The 17,118-nt window shown below is 40.3% G+C and overlaps 1 protein-coding gene across 3 annotated transcripts; it reads right to left on the reverse strand.

Moving 5' to 3' along the window:
• Positions 1 to 13,018: 13,018 nt before the first annotated feature.
• On the reverse strand, positions 13,019 to 15,621 carry LOC110624377 (staphylococcal-like nuclease CAN2). 3 transcript variants are annotated; one of them, XM_021769474.2, is made up of 9 exons: positions 15,238 to 15,616; positions 15,000 to 15,055; positions 14,722 to 14,836; positions 14,524 to 14,634; positions 14,241 to 14,428; positions 14,115 to 14,171; positions 13,865 to 14,024; positions 13,717 to 13,785; positions 13,019 to 13,412 (listed from the first exon to the last, which is right to left on the reverse strand). In XM_021769474.2, the coding sequence occupies exons 1-9, from the start codon at positions 15,388 to 15,390 to the stop codon at positions 13,314 to 13,316; spliced, it is 1,008 nt and encodes a 335-aa protein (XP_021625166.1). In that variant the 5' UTR covers positions 15,391 to 15,616; the 3' UTR covers positions 13,019 to 13,313. The 3 variants fall into 3 exon arrangements, with proteins under 3 accessions (XP_021625166.1, XP_043816583.1, XP_043816582.1); XM_043960648.1 differs by lacking the exon at positions 14,524 to 14,634 and having other exon boundaries at positions 15,238 to 15,621; XM_043960647.1 differs by lacking the exon at positions 13,717 to 13,785 and having other exon boundaries at positions 15,238 to 15,621.
• Between the last annotated feature and the right edge of the window lie 1,497 nt (positions 15,622 to 17,118).

Here is a 17,118-nt window from a genome sequence, read left to right on the forward strand (position 1 = left end):
TTGTTTGAAAAAAGAGAGAGTGCAGAAATTTACTTGGACTGACATTGACAACAAAAGTTTTGAAGAAATTAAAGATAAACTTACTTTTGCCCTATCCTTGCTCTACCCGATTTTGATAAACTGTTTGCGATTGAATGTGATGCTTGTAGAATTGGGATTGGCGCGGAGTGTTATCGCAGTATAATAGTCTATTGCCTTCTTTAGTAAGAAATTGAATGATGCTAGGAAAAAATGATCTACTTATGAGCAGAAATTATATGTAGTATTCCAGGCCTTTAAAACTTGAGAACAATATATGATGGAGCAGGAATTTATTATTCACACAGATCATCAATGTTTGATTCACTTTAAGACTCAAAAAGGTGGCAGACGCTTTGAGTAGGAGGGATGCTCTGTTGATTACAGTTAGTCAGGAGGTCATGGGTTTTGAATTTCTGAAGGATTTGTATGCTGTAGATGATGATTTTGCTAATATATAGGCGAAGGTGCAAGCTCACCAGCCTGCTGATGGATTCTTGATATATGATGGCTTTCTTTTTAAAGAGAATAGATTATGCATTCCTTGCTCTTCTCTGCGAGAAAAATTAATTCAAGAGGTCCATAAAGGAGGTTTGAATGGTTCTTCGGGACGCAATAAGACTATTATTAGTTTAGAGGAGCGTTTTTATTTGCCACAATTAAAAAATAATACAGGTTGGATGATCCAGAAGTGCCCAGTTTGTCAAATTCAGAAGGATAATTTGGAGAATACAGGCTTATACACTCCATTGCCTATTCCAGAATATTCTTGGGAGGACTTGTCTACAGATTTTATTATTGGTCTTCCATGTACTCAACGTGGATGTGATTTCATTTTTATTGTTATTGACAGGTTCTCCAAAATGGCACATTTCATTTCTTATAAAAAAAATTAATGATGCTTCTCATAGTACAAAACTGTTTTTCTAAGAGGTTGTTCGCCTATATGGTATTCCTAAGACCATTACTTCTAACAAAGATGTGAAGGTTCTAGCTCACTTTTGGGTGACTTTATGAAATCATTTTGGGACTGAACTTCGATACAATAGTGCTGTCTATCTCAAACTGATGGCCAAACTGAAGTGGTGAACCACACTCTTGGCAATTTTTTACGTTGCATCTATAGTGATAAGAAAACTGCTTGGGATCTTACTCTTACCCAAGCAGAATTTGCTTACAACAGTTCTGTCCACAACTCTATAAAAATGTCACTTTTTGCAGTTGTGTACGGGAAAATTCCTGCACATACAGTTGATCTTATTGCCCTTTCTACAAATTTTCATAACAATATTGCATCAAATAACTTGACAAATCAACATTTGAACGTTTTTAAATAAGTACAATAATGCCTTACAGAAGCCAATGACAAGTATAAAGCTGCAACTGATAAATATAGGTATTTCAAGTCCTTTAATGTCAATAAGCAAGTTATGGTGTATTTACGTAAAAAATATGGTAGAGGACAGAAAAACCTTGACCCAAAGAAGATTGATTAATTTCAGATTATGCAAAAGATTAATAACAATGCCTATATTCTTGACCTTCCAGATTATATGAAAATTTTCAAGATATTTAACGTAGTGGATCTATTTCAGTATTATCTTACAAATGATAACTCGAGGTCGAGTTCTTTATAAGTAGAATGGAATGATGCGGAGCAATTAGTTTTAGATTTTATGGCAAATTTAAACCAAACTTAACTTTTGCTGCTGATTTCCGTTGGAGACCCACGATAGTTTTTCGAAAAAGAAATTTCGAGACGCACAATTTTCAAAAGTGTGACTGTAATACCCGGCTAGACTCCGGTATCGGGATTCCTACCGTTCGGTGGAGTCTCGGATGTCGGAGACCTCTAGAAGGGTAAAACCATGTTTTCATGAAATGTTTTAATGTTTTTCATGATTTTAAATGAAAAGGAAATGAGTTTTTGCATGAAAATAACCTTGGAGGAAAACCCAGGTTCGGCCGCCGAACATGCAGGCATTTCGGGTGCGCCTTAGGCCCCCGAAGGCATAAGTGAGGGAAGTCTAGGTTCGGCCGCCGAACATGGCATGCATGCGGAGGCACGTTTGGCCCCCGAACGTGGCCTGGCCAGCCACTATAAAAGGGTCCCTTAGCCGAAAACGGGCGAGCTTTTTCCCCATTTTCGGCCAAGGTGAGCTCTCCGCCGTCCCTCACCAATCTTTGATGTTTTTCCTCTAGATCTTTCAAGTTTTTCATTTGTTTTAACTTTGTTTTGAAGATTTGAGCTTTTGAGCAAAGTTTTGGAGTTTTGAGGTTCAAGAACTCAAATCTCTCCCAACTCCAAGTTTGGTCGCCTCTACTCTCGATCTTCAAGAGGTAAGAGTTGATCTCTAGCTTATTTTATGTTTTAAGTAAGTTTTATGAAGTTCATGGGGTAGAAAGTGCATGAGTAAGCTTATGTTTTTTAGCAATGTGGCTTGTAATGTGTGTTTGATGTGTTGTAGTTGGGGTTTAAAGTAGTTTGTGACCCCTAGGAGCTTGTATGCATGTTTTGGTTGAGCTAAATGCATGATGGTATGAGTTTGGAGGCATTTGTGCATGTTTGAACCTAGTTTCTGCCCTTTGGGAGAAACCAGGTTTGGCAGCCGAAAGGACTTTCGGCCACCGAACCCTCTTGTGGAGGTAGCCTTCGGCTGCCGAAGCTTGCCCCCGAAAGGAGACTTTCGTCTCTGTCTGGGAGTTTCGGCTGCCGAAAGTGCCGCCGAACATGCATGAGTTTCGCCTCTGTCTGGGAGTTTCGGCCGCCGAAGGTGCCACCGAACCTGCCTGACTTTCGACTCTAGAGGGACTTTCGGCCGTCGAACCTGCCGTCGAAAGTGCCCTGTCCAGCCTTCCTTTGCATGTTCTTGCATGGATGTTTTGAGATGTTTTAGGGGGGGTTTTTGGGGCATGTTTTTAGAGTTATGTTCTAGTTGTTTGGTCCCTCATTTGAGTCCACCTGTGTAGGTTCATACCCGAGGAACCGAGGACCTCAGCAGTGAGTCAGCTGCTTCTGTCAGTGTCAGAGCTAGCCAGAGGTGAGTGGAATAACTCTTATGCTTTTAAATAAATGAATTAGTCTTGAGCATGTTCATGCATCACGGATGCCATGTAATATTTTAGGTTGTTGCATTAGAAATCACGAATATGTTGCATTGCATAATAGGTTGTTGATGTGGATGAATGTTGAATGATCCATTAGCCCTCATATGTTATGACATGATGATATGATATGGAAGTCCAGGTGTGGCCTGCACTACGCCCCTGGCACTATGTAAGAGAAAGACCGGACGTGGCCTGCACTACGCCCCCGACACCATGGAATTATGTATGTTATGTTATGTATAAGAGAAAGACCAGGTGTGGCCTGCACTACGCCCCTGGCATGATTGGAATATGTAGAGGGCTAAATGGTGACAAGTTCATCCTTGATATGATTAGTTGTGATGTGATGCATTCCATGATAGCATGTGTTTTAAATGCTTTATGATTCTGCTCACTGGGCTCTAGTAGCTCACCCCTCTCCCAAATTCCCCAGGTTTGCAGGTACGGGTTAGACAGAGAAGTCAAGAAGAGTAATGAAGTCTTATGTATGTAATAGTTAGAATGTGGACATGACAGATTGTATAATGATGTATAGATATGTAATGTAATGATGTTGAAGTCTAGAAGTGTGCTTGACCATAGTATATTGTAATCCCTTTTTGACACATGATCTTAATGTTTATTGATGATTGATGTTTAACCGACTCACCATATGTTATGCCACCCATTGGGGGCATTGATGAGGTCCCACTGAGGGATCAAATGTTTATAGTTATGTTTATGTACAGGTTGAGTTGGTGTATGAGGAAACGTATGAAAGAAAAGTTTTAAATTTTTATGTATGATTGTTGATCATGTATGGGATTAAACAGGTTTACAGGTTGCATGTCAGGCTTGCTACGGGTCTCGGCGGCCTTAAGCCGATCTGGATCCTAGCGCCGGTAGCGGTCCGATTTTCGGGTCGTTACAAAATGGTATCAGAGCCCTAGGTTCATATGGTCGGACCTAGAGTGTCGGGCTCATAGATGTTATAGAAGGTCAAGCACAATAGGAAAGGTCATGTCCACTAGGATAGGATGTGGAGTCCTGTCTTGTATGATGATGTGAAATGCCATGATTATATGCATGTGCATTAATGATATGTGATGTATGTGATGCGGGTTCATGTGTGCCCACATGAACCATATGATGCTAATGTTTATGTGATGTGTACTGTTTTTCAGAAAACAGGATAAGAGAATCTCGTCGATCAGCAAGATTGACTGGAGTACCACCTGAGGATGAGGGCACGAGCGCCCGTCCTCCAGCATTGCCTAGGGCAATGTCTAGTAGGTCTAGCAAAGAAAGGGTAGTAAGAGACCCTAGAAGGTCTTTGGATCTGGGTAGAAGCGGATCAGTAAGAGGAACGGTTCATGGAGGAATGTCAGAGGACATGGGGGATGATATGGATGTAGAGCAGAGGAGGGATGGCAGTTTGGGAGTTAGCATGTCAGAAGAAGGAATGGGAGAATCCCAAGGAGGCACCCAGGCCTCGGGATTTGTTCAGCCACCTTACTACCCACCCTTCTCACAAAACCCTGGGTATTCGATGGGAGGCACATCAGATTACCATAGCTTTAGCCCTTATCCCACTCAGATGCCATACCCACCTCATTATCCACCATACCCACCTCATTATCCACCATACCCACAGTACCCAATGTATCCACCTCCACCTTACTATCCAAATCCAGCAAACCCTACCCACAGTACCCAATGTATCCACCTCCACCTTACTATCCAAATCCAGCAAACCCTACCCCAGCAGAACCAGCAGCCCCAGCTACTCAACCTTCTAGACCTAGCTCAGCTAGTGGGAGCAAGGTCAAGATGACCGATTACATGAAGTTGGGTGCTCCTCAGTATGAAAAAGGGGATGACCCGTTTGTGTATCTTGAGAGGGTCAAGGTGATCACAGATGAGATTGGGGCTAATGATTGTAGAGCCATTCAGATGGCAGGGTTCACACTTAAGTGCAAGAAGGCACGAGAGTGGTTCAAGAATTATGTGAACCCGAGGATGGACAGCATGTCTTGGGAAGAGTTTGCAAACGAGTTTGCAGGATGGGCTTTTCCAGATAGTTCAAGGGAGCTGAAGATGATAGAGTTTGAGCAGTTGAGGCAGACTGATGAGATGGGTGTAGAGGAGTTCACAGACAGATTTTTGGAGTTTGTTGCCTTTTGCAGGGCAAAACCTTGACTCAGACCAGAAAAGGTCAAGGAGGTATATCATGAAACTCTACTCCAGATATTCCTCCTTGATCCAGTCAGCAGATAGGGAGAGCTTCCATGCCATAGTGGATATGGCCCGAAAAATGGAGGCCAGTGCCATCGTTTAGGGAACAGTCAGACAGTCAGTGGCACAGCCTTCTGGTTCTAAGACCCCAGGCTCTTCTTCAATGAGTGCAGCAACTTCAGGTAGCAAGAAGTGGGACAGAGGTCCCAGGAAATCTAAGAAGAACAAGTTCTGGAACAAGGTTAAGTCCAGTCTGGGACTAGGGAGTGGCTCTAGCTCTGGTGCGGATAATGCAGTTTGTGCAAGGTGTGGTAAGCCACACAAGGGAGTATGTCGGTTTGGGACGACAGCCTGTTTCAGATGTGGTCAGGAGGGGCATATGGCTCGAGAATGTCCAAGAGCAGTCCCGATGGCTCAGTCCCAGCAGACAGCTTCAGGTAGTGTAGCGCAGCCAGCAGCTCCAGCCATGACTCAGGCCAGTGGCAGAGGCAGAGGGAGAGGGGCAGCCTCTTCTTCAGCGGGTTTCAGAGGTGAAGGTCCATCAGCCCCAGCACGGATCTTCACGATGACTCAACAGGAGGCAGATGCATCTAACACCGTGGTGGCAGGTAACTTAGTCATTGGTTGTTCAGATGTGTATGCCTTGATGGACCCTGGTGCATCTCATTCTTTTATTGCTCCGAGAGCCGTTCAGAGGTTAGGGTTGATGATCTCTGGGTTAGAGTGTCCTCTCTGGGTCAGTGGACCCAAGTGTGATCCATCAGTGGCAGAGTCAGTCTGCCAGTGTAGTCCTGTGTTTGTTGAGGGAAGATGCTTGTCCGCCGACCTTGTGGTTCTAGACTTGACAGATTTTGACGTCATTCTAGGGATGGACTGGTTATCTACCCATGGTGCTACCTTGGACTGCAAGGACAAGGTAGTTAGGTTTAGAGGTCAGGATGGGTCAGAGGTAGTCTTCAGAGGAGACAGGAGGGGTACACCTAGAGGTCTGATATCAGCTCTTCAGGCTCGTAGGTTGCTTAGGAGGGGATGTCAGGGGTATTTGGCTCATGTGAGAGAGCTTAGCAGTCCGGCTAGAGAGCCCGCCTCGGTGTCAGTGGTTAGAGAGTTTCTAGACGTCTTCCCAGACGAGCTGCCAGGCTTACCACCTGCTAGGGAGATAGAGTTCGAGATAGAATTGATGCCTGGAACCCGACCGATCTCTATCCCTCCCTACAGGATGGCTCCAGCGGAGTTGAAGGAATTGAAAGAACAGTTGCAATAGCTGGTAGACAAGGGCTTCATCCGACCGAGTACCTCACCCTGGGGTGCTCCAGTCTTGTTTGTCAGAAAGAAGGATGGATCCCTTAGACTTTGTATCGACTACAGGCAGTTGAACAAAGTCACTATCAAGAATAAGTACCCTTTGCCAAGGATCGACGATCTATTCGACCAGCTAGCAGGAGCGGGTTGTTTCTCCAAAATAGATCTGAGATCTAGGTACCATCAGTTGAGGATCAGAGAAGATGATGTGCCAAAGACAGCTTTCAGGACCAGATATGGGCATTTTGAGTTCCTTGTAATGCCGTTCGGGTTAACTAACGCCCCTGCAACATTCATGGATCTCATGAACAAAGTGTTTAGCCAGTACCTGGATCACTTCGTTATTGTCTTCATAGATGATATCTTAGTGTATTCCAGGAATGCAGAGGAGCATGCCCATCATCTGAGGTTGGTTCTGCAGACCTTGAGGGAACATGGCTTGTATGCCAAGTTCTCCAAGTGTGAGTTCTGGCTGAGGAGTATCTCATTCTTGGGCATGTCGTGTCAGAAAATGGAATAGAGGTGGACCCCAAGAAGACAGAAATTGTGGCTAACTGGCCTAGACCCACTTCAGTGACAGAGATTAGAAGTTCCTTGGGTTTGGCAAGTTACTACAGGAGGTTCGTTCAGGACTTCTCGAAAATAGCAGCTCCTCTGACCAGGTTAACCAGGAAGAATCAGAAGTTTGTGTGGACCGACCAATGCGAAGAGGGTTTTGAAGAGCTTAAGAAGAGGTTGACTTCAGCACCAGTGTTAGCTCTGCCATCTAGTGATGAAGACTTTACAGTCTTTTGTGATGCGTCCCGTGTGGGACTGGGTTGTGTACTAATGCAGAATGAGGGGGTGATCGCTTATGCTTCTAGGCAGCTAAAGAAGCATGAGTTGAATTACCCCACACATGACCTTGAGATGGCAGCAATAATCTTTGCACTCAAGATGTGGAGGCACTACCTCTATGGGGTAAAATGTGAGATCTTTACAGATCATAAGAGCCTGCAATACATCCTGAGTCAAAGAGATTTGAATTTGAGACAGAGGAGATGGGTAGAGCTGCTGAGTGACTATGATTGCAAGATTCAGTATCATCCGGGTAAGGCGAATGTTGTGGCAGACACCCTAAGCCGGAAGTCACTAGGCAGTCTATCCCACATCACGGCAGAGAGGAGACCAGTGGTGAAGGAGTTTTACAAGCTCATTGATGAAGGTCTACAGTTGGAGTTGTCTGGTACAGGTGCTTTGGTAGCCCAAATGAGAGTGGCACCCGTGTTTCTGGAGCAGGTGGCTCAGAAACAGCATGAGGACCCAGAGTTAGTAAAGATTGCCAGGACTGTTCAGTCAGGCAAAGATAGTGAGTTCAGATTCGACAGCAAAGGGGTCCTCCGCTATGGGAGCAGACTATGTGTACCAGATGACATAGGGCTAAAAGGAGACATTATGAGAGAGGCTCATAATGCAAAATACAGCGTTCACCCCGGAGCCACCAAGATGTATCAAGATCTGAAGAAAGTTTATTGGTGGCCAGCTATGAAGAAAGAAGTGGCACAGTTTGTGTCAGCCTGCGAAGTGTGTCAGAGGGTGAAGCTGGAACATCAGAAGCCGGCTGGGATGCTTAACCCGCTATCTATTCCAGAGTGGAAATGGGAGAATATAGCTATGGACTTCGTAGTGGGGTTACCGGCAGCGTCCAACAGATTGGACTCCATATGGGTGATTGTGGACAGACTCACCAAATCTGCTCACTTCATCCCTGTCAGGAGTGGCTATTCTGTGGACAAGTTGGCGCAGGTGTATGTTGATGAGATAGTTAGGCTGCATGGGGTTCCTGTTTCAATAGTGTTAGATAGAGGGCCCCAGTTCACCTCCAGGTTTTGGCGGAGTCTGCAGAATACCATGGGTACCAGATTGGATTTCAGTACTGCCTTCCACCCCAGATGGACGGACAGTCCGAAAGGACCATCCAGACTATCGAGGATATGCTTAGAATGTGTGTGCTGGACTTTGGCGGTTCTTGGAGGCAGCATCTACCCTTGGTGGAGTTTGCCTACAATAACAGCCATCATGCTAGCATTGGGATGGCTCCATATGAAGCTTTATATGGGAGGAAGTGCAGGTCACCTGTTTGCTAGGAGGAAGTTGGAGAAAAGGCCTTGGCAGGGCCTGAGCTAGTAGAGATCACCAGCAGGGTGGTACCCATAATCAGAGAGAGAATCAAGACTGCAGCAAGCAGACAGAAGAGTTATGCAGACATCCGCAGAAGACAGATAGAGTTTCAGGAGGGGGATCTGGTATTGCTCAGAGTGTCTCCAATGAAAGGAGTGGTTCGCTTTGGGAAGAAAGGTAAACTAGCCCCACGATACATCGGACCATTTGAAGTCTTGCAAAAGATTGGGAATGTGTCGTACAAGCTGGATTTACCTGCTTCAATGGAAAGAATCCATCTGGTTTTCCATGTTTCAATGTTGAGAAAGTTTGTGTCAGATCCGAGCAAGGTTCTTAGTGAGCCTGATGTGGAGGTCCAAGAGGATCTCACCTATGTTGAGCAGCCAGTACGGAACCTAGACACCCAGATCAGGAAGCTAAGAAACAAGAAAATTCCGATGGTGAAAGTCCTGTGGAACCACCACAATTTGGAAGAATGCACTTGGGAGACACGGGAGTCCATGCTCCAGCAGTACCCTTATCTTTTCTAAGGTTAGTTCCTTGTGAGTTTTATGTGCTTTGTATGTATGTTATATGTATGCCATGCTATGTGCTAGTTGAGGAACATTTGGGGACGAATGTTCTTAAGGGGGGGAGAATGTAATATCCGGCTAGACTCCGGTATCGGGATTCCTACCGTCCGGTGGAATCTCGGATGTCGGAGACCTCTAGAAGGGTAAAACCATGTTTTCATGAAATGTTTTAATATTTTTCATGATTTTAAATGAAAAGGAAATGAGTTTTTGCATGAAAATAACCTTGGAGGAAAACCCAGGTTCGGCCGCCGAACCTCAAGTTCGGCCGCCGAACATGCAGGCATTTCGGGTGTGCCTTAGGCCCCCGAAGGCATAAGTGAGGGAAGTCCAGGTTCGGCCGCCGAACATGGCATGCATGCGGAGGCACGTTCGGCCCCCGAACGTGGCCTGGCCAGCCACTATAAAAGGGTCCCTTAGCCGAAAACGAGCGAGCTTTTTTCCCATTTTCGGCCAAGGTGAGCTCTCCGCCGTCCCTCACCAATCTTTGATGTTTTTCCTCTAGATCTTTCAAGTTTTTCATTTGTTTTAACTTTGTTTTGAAGATTTGAGCTTTTGAGCAAAGTTTTGGAGCTTTGAGGTTCAAGAACTCAAATCTCTCCCAACTCCAAGTTTGGTCGCCTCTACTCTCGATCTTCAAGAGGTAAGAGTCGATCTATAGCTTATTTTATGTTTTAAGTAAGTTTTATGAAGTTCATGGGGTAGAAAGTGCATGAGTAAGCTTATGTTGAGTTTATGGGTTTGATGAGTTTTTGAGCAATGTGTGTTTGATGTGTTGTAGTTGGGGTTTAAAGTAGTTTGTGACCCCTAGGAGCTTGTATGCATGTTTTGGTTGAGCTAAATGCATGATGGTATGAGTTTGGAGGCATTTGTGCATGTTTGAACCTAGTTTCTGCCTTTTGGGAGAAACCAGCTTCGGCAGCCGAAAGGACTTTCGGCCGCCGAACCCTCTTGTGGAGACAGCCTTCGGCTGCCGAAGCTTGCCCCCGAAAGGAGACTTTCGTCTCTGTCTGGGAGTTTCGGCCACCGAAAGTGCCGCCGAACATGCATGAGTTTCGCCTCTGTCTGGGAGTTTCGGCCGCCGAAGGTGCCGCCGAACCTGCCTGACTTTCGGCTCTGGAGGGACTTTCGGCCGCCGAACCTGCCGCCGAAAGTGCCCTGTCCAGCCTTGCTTTGCATGTTCTTGCATGGATGTTTTGAGATGTTTTAGGGGGTTTTTGGGGGATATTTTTAGAGTTATGTTCTAGTTGTTTGGTCCCTCATTTCAGTCCACCTGTGTAGGTTCGGACCCGAGGAACCGAGGACCTCAGCAGTGAGTCAGCTGCTTCTGTCAGTGTCAGAGCTAGCCAGAGGTGAGTGGAATAACTCTTATGCTTTTAAATAAATGAATTAGTCTTGAGCATGTTCATGCATCACGGATGCCATGTAATATTTTAGGTTGTTGCATTAGAAATCACGAATATGTTGCATTGCATAATATGTTGTTGATGTGGATGAATGTTGAATGATCCATTAGCCCTCATATGTTATGACATGATGATATGATATGGAAGTCCAGGTGTGGCCTGCACTACGCCCCTGGCACTATGTAAGAGAAAGACCGGACGTGGCCTGCACTACGCCCCCGGCACCATGGAATTATGTATGTTATGTTATATATAAGAGAAAGACCAGGTGTGGCCTGCACTACGCCCCTGACATGATTGGAATATGTAGAGGGCTAAATGGTGACAAGTTCATCCTTGATATGATTAGTTGTGATGTGATGCATTCCATGATAGCATGTGTTTTAAATGCTTTATGATTCTGCTCACTGGGCTCTAGTAGCTCACCCCTCTCCCAAATTCCCCAGGTTTGCAGGTACGGGTTAGACAGAGAAGTCAAGAAGAGTAATGAAGTCTTATGTATGTAATAGTTAGAATGTGGACATGACAGATTGTATAATGATGTATAGATATGTAATGTAATGATGTTGAAGTCTAGAAGTGTGCTTGACCATAGTATATTGTAATCCCTTTTTGACACATGATCTTAATGTTTATTGATGATTGATGTTTAACCGACTCACCATATGTTATGCCACCCATTGGGGGCATTGATGAGGTCCCACTGAGGGATCAAATGTTTATAGTTATGTTTATGTACAGGTTGAGTTGGTGTATGAGGAAACGTATGAAAGAAAAGTTTTAAATTTTTATGTATGATTGTTGATCATGTATGGGATTAAATAGGTTTACAGGTTGCATGTCAGGCTTGCTACGGGTCTCGGCGGCCTTAAACCGATCTGGATCTTAGCGCCGGTAGCGGTCCGATTTTCGGGTCGTTACAGTGACGAAGGTCTTGTCACAAAATTCAAAGTGAAAATTTCATCATTTAAAGGGTTAATTTTATATTTTTATTAATTTTTTAGATTTTTTCATAATTTTTTATATTAGAGTTTTTGTTCTTATAAATAGCCATTTTTTCTATTATTTGAAACACTTTTCAATTTTAAGAATTCAATCAAAGATTTTGGCTTATAGCTTTTTGTTCTCTAAATTTCATCTTAATCAAACATTATTAGTTAAAATTTCTGACGAGATCTAATCAGCCCTATTTCAACTAGTCAAACATTATTAGTTATAACTTCTAGCGAGATCTAATCAACCTTATTCCAACTAGTAAAGGTTATGTTTGAGAATTTTCTTCCATTTTCTTTCGAGTTTGTGGGTTCTTGTATTGGATTCACCAATTTGTTTTCTTCCCTGCAACTTAATGGAGATTTGAATGTTGGAATTTTGTTTCCTTTTTGTAGTTTCTGAATCTTTTTTGCTTTTTTTGAAAACGAATTCTATGGTCGTTCAGATTGAATGAATGTTGGAGAGAATTTTCGTTTTTCTTGAGCTATATCCTTTCATACTAGATTTACTATATGATTTTTTTTATAAAATAAGAAAATCCCATTTAATTAGTAAATTAAATTCAGAATATATATATAATTATCAAAATTTTAAATGGGACGAGAGTTATAATGATTTACACTGATGTTTTATTTGTAATATAAATATTTTGATCATTAGACTCATAATGTATTACAATCTAATACTTATAAATTACTAAGAAATTTTAATTCAGTGATATCAAAACCATATTTACAGCAATTAAGAGCTAACATAGAGGAAAAGTTAAAAAAAAACATATATTGTATCAAAAAAGTATCAGATAATATAATTTTTATGTTGCTATTCTCTAAAATATCTGAAAATTATAATTATTTGGTTAACAATATATTATTTTGATATAAATTAAATTATAAATTTTAAAATAAAAATGGATAAAATCATAATTATATATATATATATATAAAAGGTTTTAATTTCCCTTTTTCCCTTTTCTAAGAAGTGCTACCCTATGAGTTAGTGTCTTCATGGTTACTGGATAATTTCTTCAGCATTTATCTTCACTAAATTGCAATTATGTTATGTCTTGCACTAATTTTAGCTCAAGAAATGCGGAAATTGAGGGTTAAGAGGTTGTTTGGAAACCAAGAAAGTGGAAAAAAAGAAGAAGGGAAAATATCAGTTAATAAAGAGAAAGAAAGTGGAAAAAAAGGAGAATTGAGGAACCTTTACTTAGAATCATGAACATTCAATAACCAGTAGATCAAAGATCATAACGAAACCAATTTTTGAAATAATTAACTCTCAGTAATCCTAATACATTCATTCTAGCAAATATATCAATGAGGAGTTCAAATCTTTTACAGAGGACTCAATCAATTACAACATGAATAAATAATATTGGCTAGCTATTTGCAGGTAAAGCTTCTAAGATGCGTGCCTTGTCTTCTACGTTCTAGCAGTTTTCTGCCTTGAGTACAACTTGCAGGTCATCACTGTCCTGGTATAGTGGTATTGCAAATGCATCACACATTTGCCTGCATGGTCAATTAGGAAAAGTTCATCTGCCTTCCCTTTTGTCCTTCCTCCATTCCCATGGCTTCTCAGGATTCGATTGAGCCCACAAGCCTACTCGTTTTGCTCGAGCCGCTTTCTCCCACTAATCAAAGTTTAGACCAAGAAAGGTTTACACTTTGCACAAGGAACACTATTACAAAAATGAGTCTAAGAAAGTGGCCGTAAATTGCTGCCTTAAACAGTTAATAACAACACTGCATCTATCTCTGCCGCTGTTATCTACTTATTTATTCGTAAATTTATAATTTTATGAAACATAAAATAGATTATTTTTTAAAATATATTATTATGAGAGAAAATTTAAATTTTCTTTATAATATTTTTAAATCGCAGCTACGATGCTGTTGGAAGTGCAGGAATGAGCAAAGATGTCACGTTGTACTTACCGATGCCAGTTCGAGGCGTTTGTCATAAGCAGTATAATGCCATGCAAACCCTTTCTTTAGCATGACTTCCTGTCAGAGACAAAGCAATATATAATGTTCTTGCTCAACTTAGGATTCAAGAAGATCTGTTTGAGTTAAAAGGCGGTACCTGTACAAAGATACCATTGCAATACACATCCCCAACAGAGCGGCCATACCTATCTTCGTTGTAGACAAAGATTCTGAGAGACTTGCCCTGAACAAGCTTAACTAGCTCTGCTTTTGCCTCTTTTCCATATGGCATTGAACTCTCCGGTGCATCTATTCCACTACATTCTCTCCAATCCAATAACAATTAATCTCTAATGTGAGACACCAAGATTTAGGACAATGTTCTTGCAAGAAGTAGATGTTGTTACCTTAGTCGAATCCGATATTTTCGAGCAAGGATCTCCTCGTTTTCAACATTAATTACCCTGTAAGAAGAATAGAATCACAACCAATGATTTGAACAGAATTGAAATGATGGTGTATAGATAACCAACCGATATCCGGAGTCTGTAATTTTCTTGTGGAGTGCATCTGCTCTCTCATAGTTCCCTTCAGATCTTGCTTTCGACCTTTGAACAGCTGCCGTTTGAACATCCCCTGGAACACAGGATGACTCCCTTGGATCAGCAGTGTTAACATAGACAGAAATTGTGTCTCCATCAGACACAGCTTTTGCATCCACCTGAATCCAATCAAATGTTTTTATCAGAACAAACCCACTTTCAAATTCAAGATGGCTATAAAATTTCAGGAGTTTAAGAGGGGTTTTGTCATAACCGGTAAAGTCTGCAACTCAAACTTCACCCCATCAGGCAATGTTGTTGGGACACCAGTAGAATGTGCAACAAGAGTATGAGGAAGTGGGAGACCATAGAAAGACAACAAGCCCTATAAACAAAACAAGAAACAACCTCTCTTGCATTATTTGAAGCAATATCTCATGATCATCCCTGTAATGAAGTTTTCAAATTTTACCTCAACATCTGCCTTTTGATGCCTTTTCAATGTCTGAATAACAAGCCTGGCAGCTTCTTCTGGTGTTTTTGGTGGAGGTTTTGCTTCCCTCCATGCCTCTAATAGCTTTCTATACCTTCACAGATTTCCAAAATTGAGAAAGATCATAAAAACAAGATAAAGATTAGAGACAATTCTCTTGCATTTCTGAAAATCCTAGTGAAACTCATGAAAATAAATTCTTCATATTACAATTAGTCATCATGAAAGAGCACAGAAAGATTTGTGGCAATAATTACCAATTAGCTTGAGCCTTCTTGGAAGAGACAACATGTTCACCGAGTCCTTCAGGGACCTTGTAAAACAAAACCCAGAAACTTCATTTAACTTCAAAGGATTGGAAGTAAACTAGCCATGAGATTTAGTTAGCTCAAAAGACTTGCAGAATGACCCATATGTGACCAAAGTCAAACATTGCAGCCAAATTTTCTAAAGGGTCCTCAAATCTAACAAAGAAACAAGACAGAAAAAGAATACCTGAGAGGTGGTCTCAAATTGAAACAAATCTTGGGCAAGAGCTGGTACGCCGACGGTGGACGCAGACACGCCGTGGGGTCCCAACGATTCAGAGTCCCCTGTTATAGTAGGCTCGTGACAATGTTGATAGAGGAACCTCAGGGCATTTCCCATTTTGGGGTTTTGTCAAAGAGTATAATTAGATAAGTTAGATAAGAAATTGACGAGCTGAAAACAAGCAAAGGAAGAGCTTTTCTGTTTGGGTTTCGGAAGAGAAAGGGGAGGAAAATGAAGGAGATGTTAGTTGGCTTTTCTGGTAAGCAACGTTAAGGGAAGGAAATAACGAACAAGAAGGAAGAAACGTGGCAAATTGTAATTTGGTGATGAGTCATTAACAGTTGTGACATTTATAAATATGGATTCTCCTGTTAGAAGAAAAAGGTACATAAATAAATATGTCTGAATGAAATCTTTCATTCATAAAAGGAGAAAAAGGAGTTTTTCAATTTTTTTTTTAAATTTCCATTAATAATTTTACAATCATATTTAATTTAACAACGAAAAGAATACACTACAAATAAATTAAATTAAAAAGAAAATAATCATAAAAAACATGAAAGCTCCAATAAAGATGAATTACTCAATTATTAGTTATTTTCTTTAACTAAAATAATCATAAAAAACATGAAAGCTCCAATAAAGATGAATTACTCAATTATTAGTTATTTTCTTTAACTAAATCGTTGATATTAATTAACCATATTTAACCCCTTCTTTTCATTTATTTCAATTTAATTAAATAGTTTTTATTATTATTTGTTCAATAAAATAAATACTTTGAAAATTTTCAGTACCTTTACGAATAACTTTTTCTATTTTATCTTTTGTTTCTACATTTTTTATTAAACTCAAATTTGCTAAGTATTTTAGAAGAAAATACATGCAGAGAATATAATACTTTGGCAAGTTGCTTTCAAAAAAAAAAAAAAAAAAAAAACACTTTGGCAGGTGAGGGTTCCAGCCTAGCTTCCACCGTCCTAAATCCTAAATATCTGCTTGCTTTAATTCCTCCTTAAGATTTGCTCGGTGCATGTGTTCACCCTCATCAATGATTTTAGCTCATTAGCAACTTCCATCCAATTTTCTTGAGAAAAATTAATTATATTTTTAAAAATATTTTCTATTTTAGATGATATTTAAGTGTATTCATGTGAAGATAGGTGTTATTCGATTGAGGTAAGTAAATTAAAAAAATAATACTTTTCAAAAAATGTTAAAAAACTCTTATTTAATTCACACTTTAAATTAACTTTTTTTAAAATTATTTCTCTTGAAGTCTCTTATCTAAGTAGAACTTGACAAATTCTACTTCCCTGATTAAATTTGATTGGATTTATAAATTTATTACATTTAAATTTATATCATTAATATTATTATATTTTATCATTTTTATAAAACACAATTATATCATATTTTATAATAAATAAATTCTTTAAAAGTGTACCTTTTTTTATTTTCAAAAAATAAGATATTTGAACGAAATAAAGATTTAAGTAAGATTTATTATTTTGACTCCATATCTTTTGGGGCTGGTTCAAGTGAGTTCCAGGAAAACTGCACGGAATTATTCTTGTTTCAAAATCTTTGTTGGTAAAATCCAAAAAAAATCGGAGTGATTAGTCCTGTTAGTAAATATGAGATTTTCTTTTCTTATTTAGGCTCCCTTTATTTCATAAAATATTTTTTATAAAAATACTTTTAAGTAATATAATTTATTTTTTATTATTTACTTTTAATTTAAAAAATAAAATTTATTAATAAATTTATATATAGAGATTTTAAAAAAAATATTAAAATGTGAAAATTAATTTTTTTTTAAAAATAGTTTATTTTTTCATTTGA

Source organism: Manihot esculenta, chromosome 10 (genome assembly GCF_001659605.2).
Source record: "Manihot esculenta cultivar AM560-2 chromosome 10, M.esculenta_v8, whole genome shotgun sequence".
Taxonomy (NCBI): Eukaryota; Viridiplantae; Streptophyta; class Magnoliopsida; order Malpighiales; family Euphorbiaceae; genus Manihot; species Manihot esculenta.